At 33.7% G+C, this 13,398-nt stretch overlaps 1 protein-coding gene across 1 annotated transcript; it reads left to right on the top strand.

Annotated features, from left to right (window-relative positions):
- Positions 1-1,757: 1,757 nt before the first annotated feature.
- On the top strand, positions 1,758-9,132 carry LOC123923305 (UDP-glycosyltransferase 82A1). Its single transcript, XM_045975991.1, has 4 exons — positions 1,758-1,965; positions 4,790-4,797; positions 7,123-7,420; positions 7,889-9,132. Exons 1-4 carry the CDS (start codon positions 1,806-1,808, stop codon positions 8,788-8,790), a joined length of 1,368 nt encoding a protein of 455 aa, XP_045831947.1. The 5' UTR covers positions 1,758-1,805; the 3' UTR covers positions 8,791-9,132.
- The last annotated feature ends 4,266 nt before the right edge of the window (positions 9,133-13,398 follow it).

Below are 13,398 nucleotides of genomic sequence, written 5' to 3'. Positions count from 1 at the left end.
TTTTTTTCTTTTCCTGTTACCATTTTATAAAGACTTTTTAATGGCCATATTATATAATTAAAAGACTAACTTATCAAGAGTCAAGGCTGATAAAGAATAGGTGAAGTCTACTCTATTCTTTCATAATTTAAGAGTATTTACCTATCAACTATTGAGAATTCACAACCCTCATAAGTAGATTTGCATATGATAGCCACAATTAACTTGTAACTAACTTCAATTTCACATACATATGACTTGTTTTCATTGGTTGATAAATAAATATTTCTAAATTATGACGGGTAGTTTAGAAAAAAAATACTAAAGAATATTGTAAGAAAAAGACCGATAAATAACAATCAAATGAGTAAGTAACTGACTAAATTATTATACAAGGTCTTTATTTTTATATGAATTAGAATCAGCTGATCTGATTTAAAAATATTGAGCACTATGGAGATTGCTTTGTATTTGAGAATTTGAAGCAGCAATAACGTGTCATTATTATAAACACTAATTATAAAACACAAGTAGAACTGTGTGACATCACATGTGTGGATATATAGTGTGTCATTGAATATTTGTTGGCGTGGCTTTTATTTTACTATTGATTTCGTTTTCCTTGTAATTCTATCATCTATTGTTGTGTTGCTACTTGCTTGTACAATTGGTTTCTTTCATCATTATTAGTAAAAGAAAATTTTGCAATCGAAAAAAACAAAGTCATACGGAATAATTTGTCTTAAATAAATCAGGAACAAATCGCAAACAAAATATATAATAATGATTATTGTTTTAGCAAATTCTTTCTGAAATTTGTGTGAAAAGATTTTTAACAAAAGGTATAATTTTGTTTGTTATTAGACTATCTACACTAGGGAGAGAAAAATAAAGTTGGTGTTTTTGTTGAGTAGAGTGACTTTGATAAGCATTCTCTTCCACCGCATGACCACCTATTTTTAATATTAAAAAATTGAATTGTAATGCTATAAAATTATTACTTAGTCTCTTTTAATAGTTTTTTTAGATATATACAAAAAATAAATTAGAGATACTAAATTAGAGTGATTAATTTCTTATTAAATATTGTGGAGGCTGTTTGAATTGACTTATTTTTGAGCTTATGCAAAACAGTTTATGCAAATAAATAAGATTTTATGGTAATTTATAAGTTTTCAGTATCTAAAATTGTATTTTTATAAGTTATTATTTCATAAACTACCTTGACAAACTTATACTTATACATAAAAATTTATTTATTTGCATAAGTTATTTTGTTTATGTTGAAAAATAAACTAATTCAAACGGGCCCTATATCATGTCCCTACAAGCTTAATTAGCTCGGTTGATAGAGGACATCACATTTTATATGCATGGATCGGTGTTCGAATTCCAAACACTCCACTTAGTCTACCTTAAGTGTGAAATTCTTAACCATTATACTACCTAATAAAAAAAAAAACTACATATTATTAAAAACTATAAATAGGTGATATTTACATGCAAAATCATTTAGTAAAAAAGAAAAAAATAGAGTTCGTATCTGAAATCTTAAGAGGAGTAAACTTTGAAATCTCAGGTCAACACGACGTATCAAGTGGATGTAGCTATAGCGGGTGTGAACTAGACATGACCAAGTCATCCACCGGTGTAATGTATAGTTGTAGTTGTAGCCAATTGAATATACTAACTATACCAGTATTGTAGCCAATTGTATATATAGTGTCATTTAGAATGGAATAGAAAGCATCTTCAAATCATTTTAATCCCAAAATATTTGTCCAAAAAAAAAAGCATATACCAAATTAATTAATTAATTAATTAATATGAAGAAGCCAATAATCATTTTTGTTCCCTATCCAGCACAGGGACATGTTAATCCCATGCAAAATCTAGCCTCAGTTTTTGTAAGTCAAGGATTTGAAGCCTTCATAGTCCTCCCTCAACATTTTCATAAGAAGATTAATACTAATAATGATTGTTCTGGTAAACATTCAAGGGGGTTTGTATTATTTGATAATGATAGAAATACAAAATTTTCCTTAGAGAAGAAATTGATAAACTTTACAATAATGAAAGAATGGTGTTGTTACAAGAATGAAAGTATCAAAGAAATTCTGTCTCAAGCATGAGAGTATAAAAAAAATCCCCCCCTTTTCCTCTTGGAGCAGGTCCTATTTATAGAGTTTTGTTGACACCTTGGAGCATGTTCTCCACCTTCTCCACCACCTCTCCATTACTGCATCATGGGCGGTTACTCCTCCTTCTTCTCCAAGTTTCTTTCCTTCTTCTCCAAGTCAAGGTAGATCGTGGGAGTGATGATGATTTCACGTGTCATCAACGTGCAATATTTTGGTGTGAACCTTTATGGACTATACTTTATTGGGCCTTTTCATATTGGGCCTTAACAAATTACACCCCGGTCCATGGCCCGGTACACAGCCCCCCAAGCACGAGGCTTCGGGAAGGCGAAGTGCTTTTAATTGAAATCACTTGGCGATTATTATGCCTCGGCGTTGTTCTATGTCGCCTATTTGTTGCCGACTTATATTCTTCGTTTGCTTGTCGCCTTATCCTTCCTTTTGTTGTTGATATTTCTTAGCTAATTTGTACGCCCTTCTATGACTTTTGAATATCTTGATGTACGCCATTTGTGGCTTTGAATATTGTTGTCATTGTTTCTTGGCGACTTTGAGCAAGTTAGCGAGTCGCCCTTCCTCTTTTTTCATTGTATTTGCATTTTCAAGCTAGCGTTGTCACCAATCTCGCCTCTTCGTCTTTCGCGATTCGTCTCGCCTGTTCCGTTGTATTTGCATTTTTACGTTGGCGTTGACAACAATCTCGCCTGTTGCCTTTATGGCGATTGTAAATGATTCGGCGTCATTATGACTCGCCCTTCTTTGTTGTAGTTGATTTTCGTACTGCCAGGCTTGCACGCCTTATTTTGTGACTTCTTGGCAATTTAAAAAGAATTGGCGCTGCTCGGAGTCGTACTTCCACTATACTTTGTGTCTGGTGTTGACAATAATCTCGCCTTTGAAAATTTTTAACTTTGCACCTGCAATGTCTTTAGCTCTTTAAATATAATTATATATCATTTATGAATAACTTTATACCTGTTGTCATTTGGCGTTATAATGAATCGCCTTGCTTTGGTTGTGTGTAAGCTTTTTCTGGCGGTGTTGATAATCTCGCCTTTCTTTGCTGTATCTTTTTCTGACGCACCCAACTCGTAAGATTTACAGGTAACGCCAAGGTCTTTCAGCCTTGTTTAATTTTTCTTTTTCTGACGTACCCAACTCGTAAGACTTACAGGTAACGCCAAGGCCTTGAAACCTTGTTTGATTTTTCTTTTTCTGACGTACCCAACTCGTAAGACTTACAGGTAACGCCAAGGCCTTTCAACCTTGTTTGATTTTTCTTTTTCTGACGTACCCAACTCGTAAGACTTACAGGTGACGCCAAGGCCTTGCAACCTTGTTTAATTTTTCTTTTTCTGACGTACCCAACTCGTAAGACTTACAGGTGACGCCAAGGCCTTGCAACCTTGTTTAATTTTTCTTTTTCTGACGTACCCAACTCGTAAGACTTACAGGTAACGCCAAGGCCTTGAAACCTTGTTTGATTTTTTTTTCTGACGTACCCAACTCGTAAGACTTACAGGTAACGCCAAGGCCTTTCAACCTTGTTTGATTTTTCTTTTTCTGACGTACCCAACTCGTAAGACTTACAGGTGACGCCAAGGCCTTGCAACCTTGTTTAATTTTTCTTTTTCTGACGTACCCAACTCGTAAGACTTACAGGTGACGCCAAGGCCTTTCAACCTTGTTTGATTTTTCTTTTTCTGACGTACCCAACTCGTAAGACTTACAGGTGACGCCAAGGCCTTGCAACCTTGTTTAATTTTTCTTTTTCTGACGTACCCAACTCGTAAGACTTACAGGTGACGCCAAGGCCTTGCAACCTTGTTTAATTTTTCTTTTTCTGACGTACCCAACTCGTAAGACTTACAGGTAACGCCAAGGCCTTTCAACCTTGTTTATTTTTGCTTTTTCTGACGTACCCAACTCGTAGGTGACGCCAAGGCACTGTAACCCTTGTTTAATAACATTTTTTTTTTCTGACGTACCCAACTCGTAGGTGACGCCAAGGCACTGTAACCCTTATTTAATAAAATTTTTTTTTTTCTGACGTACCCAACTCGTAGGTGACGCCAAGGCACTGTAACCCTTGTTTAATAATATTTTTTTTTTTTTGACGTACCCAACTCGTAGGTGACGCCAAGGCACTGTAACCCTTGTTTAATAATATTTATTTTTTTTTTCTGACGTACCCAACTCGTAGGTGACGCCAAGGCACTGTAACCCTTGTTTAATAATATTTTTTTTTTTTCTGACGTACCCAACTCGTAGGTGACGCCAAGGCACTGTAACCCTTGTTTAATAATATTTATTTTTTTTTCTGACGTACCCAACTCGTAGGTGACGCCAAGGCACTGTAACCCTTGTTTAATAATATTTTTTTTCTGACGTACCCAACTCGTAGGTGACGCCAAGGCACTGTAACCCTTGTTTAATAATATTTTTTTTTTCTGACGTACCCAACTCGTAGGTGACGCCAAGGCACTGTAACCCTTGTTTAAAATTTTTTTTTTCTGACGTACCCAACTCGTAGGTGACGCCAAGGCACTGTAACCCTTGTTTAATAATATTTTTTTTTTTTTTTTTTTTTGACGTACCCAACTCGTAGGTGACGCCAAGGCCTTTCAACCTTGTTTTATTTTCTTTTTCTGACGTACCCAACTCGTAAGACTTACGGGTAACGCCAAGGCCTTTCAACCTTACATTTGGTTCAGAGCTTTCATATGAGTTGATCTTGAATAATTTTTTGTTCAGAGTCCGCAGCTTAATCATGATTACTGCAAATAAGCTTTGATACATTAGAGGTTCAACGATAATAATATATGAAAAATAAAATAAACGAAAATAATACCGCCATGGGCGGTTTGTCGCGGCGCTCCTCGCCTAGTAAGAAAAGCAATTATGTTTTGACGTGGCGAGACTGAGCTCCATTGCGGTAGTTATCGCGGAATATGCTTCAACCTGAAATATTAGTTGACGGCTTCTTTCTCGCCGAGTGGCAACAATGACCAACTGCTTGTGTTTTAAGATCGCCGCTTGAAAGGGTGTTGATGTTTATTTTGACCATATAAGAAAAGTACAGACAATGCTGATGCTTAACTTGGTTGTATGTGTGTGTAAGGCTTGATTGCGCAGATTTGTGGTGAAATTTATATCTCATCAAATACAAAATGCAGCACCTGAGCATGAAACTTATTTTGGGACATTTTGAAAGAGTGAGAACACTCAATAGACATTAATAATAATAACAGTAAGCACATTATTATACAAATAATAAATAGATGAATATTAATCTAAAGTAATGGATCATCATATGTTCAATAGCAAAGGGTATTCTAAGTTATCATCATTCCTTTGATAAAAATACTAAAATGAGATAAAACAAATCCAAATATCCGTCAAAATAGTTGTAAGTTGTCGAAAACAGAAAGTAAAGGATTGAAGGCACCTGGATTATGGTCGTTCAAGCCGGCAGATGATCTGTATATGTTCGCTTTATAACTTGAATCGTTTACCCTTGTACTTGTCCTCCTCACGTCTCTTTACCTCTCACGTTGTGGTCTACATTGCGTCGTATTCATCCTTAAATCGCCGTAGTTCCAAAATTTGCTCCAGTTTCTACAAAACAGTTACATGATTTTGACGGCGACGATGTCCACGTTTGAAACAACCGATAAGCGAAGTTGCGCCATCAGGCAATTGGTAGCAGGATGGCGATATTGGACGACGACAACAATTTGGCGAGACGGCGAGTTTAGATTCATGAAACCAAACATAAAAGAAACAAAGTAAAATAGAAACAATAGATGATGAACCAAATTAAAGTGAGTTAGTCATCAACGAACAAGTACGCCAGTACACAAACATTATAGCGACAAAACAAAGGGCAGTTACATGTTGATAGTTTATTTTGAAGCAACAAGACACAGTGCTATGCTCCGTTGTAGCCAATTAGCACAAATCAAATCAATAAAATATACCATGACGGAAAATTGTTAAAGGCTTCATAATTGTGTTAGTCTGTTAGATTTAAGTTATACTCATCGATTTCCACTCATGAATTATACTCATGAATTATACTAAGGTCATCAATTGACAATATATAAATCAAATCAAATTAAATTAAATTAAATAGAATATAAGCACAGGCGATTACCGTGGCAAAGGGGTTATATTATATTAACAGGTACCGAAAATTATTGAGAGGATTCCATGAAATCAAGAGTACACAGTTGAGAAAACTTAGCTTTTAACAGAAAAACGAGTCAATCGATTACCGCTGTGGGCGTCTTTCTTTATCTCTATGATGGCTTCCAGAGAACAGCATGAGGACAAGAATTTGTTGAATCAACTATGACTTCCCAAACGAACCAACGACGGCGGTGACATCGTCATAACTCAAATGGAAAGGTTGGTATGACGGCAAAGCAATATCACCGTGTTTATTCAAAAAGAGAGTGGTAGGCTGGGAAACAATAATTTTACCGCAGCCCCACGGTGGGCGCCAAAATGTTCTGGTAAACATTCAAGGGGGTTTGTATTATTTGATAATGATAGAAATACAAAATTTTCCTTAGAGAAGAAATTGATAAACTTTACAATAATGAAAGAATGGTGTTGTTACAAGAATGAAAGTATCAAAGAAATTCTGTCTCAAGCATGAGAGTATAAAAAAAATCCCCCCCTTTTCCTCTTGGAGCAGGTCCTATTTATAGAGTTTTGTTGACACCTTGGAGCATGTTCTCCACCTTCTCCACCACCTCTCCATTACTGCATCATGGGCGGTTACTCCTCCTTCTTCTCCAAGTTTCTTTCCTTCTTCTCCAAGTCAAGGTAGATCGTGGGAGTGATGATGATTTCACGTGTCATCAACGTGCAATATTTTGGTGTGAACCTTTATGGACTATACTTTATTGGGCCTTTTCATATTGGGCCTTAACAAATTACACCCCGGTCCATGGCCCGGTACAATGATCATGATCATGATAATCATAATAATAAGATCATTAAGTGGGTTGGTTTAGAAGATGGGATAGAAGAGAACACAACAATAGATTTCTTTGCCATTGAATCATCCATGGAGAATATAATGCCAAACAATTTGGAAGAGTTTCTTCAAAATAATCAAAGGCTTGATGAAGTGTGTTTGATGGTGGTTGACTTGTTGGCATCTTGGGCCTTACAAGTGGCAAACAAGTTTAGCATCCCTACTGCTGGCTTCTGGCCAGCCATGCTTTCATCATATCTTTTGATTGCAGCCATACCTCATATGCTTATGACTGGACTCATCTCTGACACAGGTTTATTGTTTCTCTAATAGTCTTTGCTATTCTTTTTATAATAACATTTTTTAGATTCATTAAATATCTAATTATCGACTAAATATATCACTTATTCAATCAACCTAAAATATTAACCGTGTCATATATATCGTGATTGACTTTTTTGGGTACAATTTATAACGTGATTAATATTGTTTGTTTTTTTTAAAAGAGATGCGATTAATATTGTTTTTTTTTTGTTGAGAAAATGTGATTAATATTGTTTTTTTTTTTTTTGTTGAGAAAATGTGATTAATATTGTTGTTAGCATATTCTTAGCAACAAAAAAAAAAAACTTGTTGTTACTTGTTGTAAATAATGAAATTGGTGTCCAAATTTGTCGGTTATTAGGCCGGATATGAATTTTTTTTTTTTGTTTTTTTTATAAATGATAAAGGTTGAGAACAAAAGAATACTATGATGCATAATGTATTAATGTATTGGCAGGACTTCCACAACATGAAGGCAAAATTACATTTGTACCTTCATTGCCTGTAGTTTCAACTGAGGATTTACCATGGCTTATTGGAACAATTGCCGCTAAGAAAGCAAGATTTAAGTTTTGGATGAGAACTTTGGAAAGATCAAGAAACCTTAAATGGGTCTTGGTGAATTCCTTTCCAAACGAAATCAAAGTTGGGGTACAAACTAGTAATTCATCATATTCACAAAATGTGTTGCCTATAGGCCCTATTTATAGGCCTCATCAACTCACTAAAAATCTTAGTTTTTGGGAAGAAGATTTAAGTTGTTTAAAGTGGCTAAAAAACCAAAAAGTTAACTCAGTTGTTTATGTCTCATTTGGAAGTTGGGTCAATCCAATTGGAGAATCCAATTTGAAAAATCTAGCTTTAGCTCTTGAGGCTACAATGAGGCCTTTTATTTGGGTTTTGAGATCCACTTGGCGCCAAGGATTACCAATTGGGTTTTGTGAGAAGATTTTGAAGGAAGGAAGAGGCATGGTTGTTTCTTGGGCTCCACAAAGGGAGATTTTGCAACACAACTCTTTGGGTTGTTTTATTACACATTGTGGTTGGAATTCTACATTGGAAGCTTTACAATTTCAAAAGAAATTGTTGTGCTACCCTATGGCTGGAGATCAATTCGTGAATTGTGCCTATATTGTTGAGGTGTGGAGGGTGGGTCTAAGACTCAATGGGCTTGGTCAAAAGGATGTTGCGGAAGGACTTGCAAATGTGATGGAAGATAAGGAAATGAGTACAAGGTTAATGACATTATATGAAAGAATCATGGGAATGCATAGTGATAATAAGAGTGGATCTTTTCTTTTGAAATCTTTTGTGGAACAACTCAACGAAGCATCTACCATTCATAAAAAAAATTCTTAAATAGATATTGTTGGTGCACGGAGATCATCGACCAACAGTCAGGGTATGGGAGACACTGATGGATATTGAGTTATGTTGAGGTGCGGTGGTGTAAAGTTGTAGTTCGCAATGATCGTAAAATCTTAAAATAAAGCATCTTTTTATCGGTGTTGGTTTATGTATCATAGAGGGGATAAAAGAGCAATTATCACGTTATATTGAGTTTATTTACACTTTTTTTTAACACTATCTTTTATCTGTTAATACTAGAATGTCATATATTATTTGTAACAACAAAAAAAAAAGAGTGTCATATATTATAGCATTTAATTTTGTTATATTATTTCTTAGATTATAAATGAAGTTTAGAGGGGAATGAATACAAAAATATTATTCATAAGGATTATTGATTTTTTTTTTTGACAAAACATAAGGATTATTGATTATAATGGCTTCTACATATAAAAAAAGTTGAGTCAAACGGTACTTTAGCTGAACACTATATTGAATTGAAATCTCTATGGGATGAACTAGATAATGTATTTGGTCCATGCACACTTTATAATCAATAATCCTATGCTCACTTTATAATCAATAATCCTTATGAATAATTAATATTTCGGTATTCATTCCTTTCTCTAAACTTCCTTTCATTGTATTCTTCCTCTTTCATCTCCTTTCTTTCATCTTCTTTCTTTAAAACTAAACAAGTGTAAAAAAATTAAAATGTTCTAACAGTTTCGACAATGTCGAACCAAAATCTCGGATTTGTATTTTGATTTCCATTATCTAGTAGTAATTAGCAACAACCATAATTTCCCCTTTTTCTTTAAGTTTCCATTTTCATTACTTTCAAGTTTAATGTCAACAACCACACGATTTCCCCTTTTTCTTTTAAGTTTCCATTTTCATTGATATCGTTTGATTCAATTTGACACACAAACACCCCATATAGTCTCAATGAGAAATAGTGTATGGCATTTTTGTTCCTTATTTGTATTATAAACAAGACATTGACATGAGATTCACTAATATTTTGTTAGTTAGTTTAAGGAAGTCTTGTCTAGTGAAATGATGGCTATATATCAGACTAAGGGTTTATTTATATATAGTATATCCCTATGGTTTATTTTTTCACGAATCAAACATGAAGATATTATTAATCCTTCTCGTCCTCCTCGGATCAATTCTTCAAAAGATCAACACGCAAGACATGAAAGACCTGACGTGTGTTGCCGACATTTCGGACGAAGAATGGGAAAAGGAGATTAAGGTTTCGTTTAGTGAAGCCGAAATGTCAATATTACCGGATTCCTTTTATTGGAGTGCTAAGAATGCGATAACTCCGGTCAGATACCAAGGAAACTGTGGTACGTAATTTTTATTACTTGCTCCCTTTGATTTTTACGCATATATATATATATATATTATTATTTTAATTTTTTTGATCATAATATATATTTTTAGGTAGTTGCTGGGCACTCGCAGCAGCGGCTGCAATTGAAAGTGCAGAGTTCGTATTTAATAATGGATCTACTCAACTGGAGGTTTTATCTCCACAAACTCTCATTGATTGTGACACGTCAAACAACGGGTGTTTTGGGGGGATATTCGAAAGGCATTTTTATTTGCAACAAGGTCGCCTGGTCTTTTAAGGGAGGATGACTATCCATATAGAGCAGTAAAACGTCCCTGTATGCTCCCTGCAGATGGTGTAAAATCAGTAACTAATATTTTTGTTCCTTATTTGTATTATAAATAAGACATTGACATGAGATTCACTAATATTTTGTTAGTTAGTTTAAGGAAGTCTAGTCTAGTGAAATGATGGCTATATATCAGACTAAGGGTTTATTTATATATAGTATATCCCTATGGTTTATTTTGTAAATAATGAAATTGGTGTCCAAATTTGTCGGTTATTAGGCCGGATATGAATTTTATTTTTTTGTTTTTTTTATAAATGATAAAGGTTGAGAACAAAGGAATACTATGATCAGGGGCGGATCCAGTGTGCAATCAGAGGGTGCACCTGCACACCCTGAAATTTGAGAAATTACACATGATACCATGTATTATTTCTACTTTGCACCCCCTCATATTTTTCTTTTGCACCTTTCACCCAAAGATTTAGAAAATCTGCACAATTTATTTTGTCTTATTCACTTATTATACTAGTATATATGATAAAGTGATGGATGACATTGGCAGAATGAATGACAGGCGTACGTAAAGTCTGTCTTTTCATATGTATTTGTATAATAATTAATATTTTAATTTTGTTCAAAATAAATTGCAAACCAAGCCCAAGCAAGAATCGAACATAGGTTCTTTCCTTCACATTCCACAACTCAACCACTGGGCTATTTAGATAAATTTTAAAAACTGGTGTAACATTAGTATATATTAAGCGTATGTTTGCTTTTAATTCTAGAGATACCACAATTAATTTTGACTAAAGTAGATAAATATATTCAAACATAAATCACTTTAATTTTAACTCAATTTTACAAAATTAATTTGTTCAAAATCAATTGTTTTCACCGCAAAATCAGATATACACTAAATAATTACTTAAATTGTAGCTAGAAAAAAAAAATTATATATATATATATATATATATATATATATATATATATATATATATATATATATATTATACACTAAAAAATTGTGCACCACCTGACTCCGGGTCCTGGATCCGCCACTGACTATGATGCACCATATCTTGCCAAAAACTTTAGTTAAAAATGTTAAGGGATTTTGGGTACCCTATGCAAGTTATAATTTTGGTGTCCTATTTATTTTATAAGTCTATAAAAATATATAATGTAAAAGAAAAGTTAAAGATTATACTTTCAATTGTTAAATTCTCTGATAACATTTAATTCTTCAAATAGATTTTACTATCAAGATCATAAGAGTCTAAGTTTATTTTAAACTTTAGTTTTATAATTATTTAATTTATTTATTTTAATACACGGACGCACGCACGCACGATTGTACGCACGCACACACGATTGTCCACACGCACATAAACACACACTAAGTGGAAAAAAATTGGTGCCCCTAAAATTGTGGTGCCCTGTGCTACCGCTCCTCTCAAACACCCTCTGAAATCCTCCTGATAAAGACTTTGAATAATGACAATGGTGTAATATAACTGAATATGTATATTTATATATTTTACTAATGTTTATCTTGTTTTATACATAATAAATTATAAGGACTTTGAATAATGGCAATGGTGTAATATAACTGAAAATAATTTGATACTTCCCCCGATCCTTAATATAAGAAGAAATTTGATTTTTAAATATATTGAAAGTTTGATGTATGTAGACTATGTATATCCCTATGGTTTATTTTTTCACGAATCAAACATGAAGATATTATTAATCCTTCTCGTCCTCCTCGGATCAATTCTTCAAAAGATCAACACGCATGACATGAAAGACCTTACGTGTGTTGCCGACATTTCGGACAAAGAATGGGAAAAGGAGATTAAGGTTTCGTTTAGTGAAGCCGAAATGTCAGTATTACCGGATTCCTTTGATTGGAGTGCTAAGAATGCGATAATTCCGGTCAGATACCAATGAAACTGCGGTACGTAATTTTTATTACTTGCTCCCTTTGATTTTTATGCATATATATATATATATATATATATATATATATATATATAGGGGAGGGATCAAATTACACCGGTGTAACATTTGAGTAATGTTACACCGCTCAATAACGCTTTAACGAATATAAATTTTACAAAATCCACCGTTGGATTGAAAGCTTATATCGTATAGATCATCTATGTTGAATTGTATAAAAATCTAAAATCGTTTGATATGTTTTTGAAATAGATCAAGATTAACGGTATTCAATAAAAACGCATAAACCATTAATCTTCATCGGTCTCAATAACATATCAAACGATTTTAGATTTTTGTAAAATTTAACATGGATGATCTATACGATATAAGCTTTCAATCAAACGGTGGATTTTGTAAAATTTGTATTCGTTAAAACGTTATTGAGCGGTGTAACATTACTCAAATGTTACACCGGTGTAATTTGATCCCTCCCCATATATATATATATATATATATATATATATATATATATATATATATATATATATATATATTATTTTATTTTTTTTATCATAATATATATTTTTAGGTAGTTGCTGGGCACTCGCAGCAGCGACTGCAATTGAAAGTGCAGAGTTCGTATTTAATACTGGATCTACTCAACTGGAGGTTTTATCTCCACAAACTCTCATTGATTGTGACACGTCAAACAACGGGTGTTTTGGTGGGGATATTCGAAAGGCATTTTTATTTGCAACAAGGTCGCCTGGTCTTTTAAGGGAGGATGACTATCCCTATAGAGCAGTAAAACGTCCCTGTATGCTCCCTGCAGATGGTGTAAAATCAGTAACTATTATTTTTGTTCCTTATTTGTATTATAAATAAGACATTGACATGAGATTCACTAATATTTTGTTAGTTAGTTTAAGGAAGTCCAGTCTAGTGAAATGATGGCTATATATCAGACTAAGGGTTTATTTATATATAGTATATCCCTATGATTTATTTTGTAAATAATGAAATTGGTGTCCAAATTTGT

This window comes from Trifolium pratense, linkage group LG4 (assembly GCF_020283565.1).
Source record: "Trifolium pratense cultivar HEN17-A07 linkage group LG4, ARS_RC_1.1, whole genome shotgun sequence".
NCBI classification, from domain to species: Eukaryota; Viridiplantae; Streptophyta; class Magnoliopsida; order Fabales; family Fabaceae; genus Trifolium; species Trifolium pratense.
The sequence above is the reverse complement of the archived record's forward strand: the minus strand, read 5'-3'. Positions and strand labels throughout refer to the sequence as shown.

Excerpts from the sequence above, each read along its gene's own strand:
- LOC123923305 (XM_045975991.1), top strand. The coding sequence starts at position 1,806 with ATGAAGAAGCCAATAATCATTTTTGTTCCCTATCCAGCACAGGGACAT. Across the intron at positions 7,421-7,888 it reads TGGACTCATCTCTGACACAG|GACTTCCACAACATGAAGGC; the intron begins GTTTATTGTTTC and ends ATGTATTGGCAG.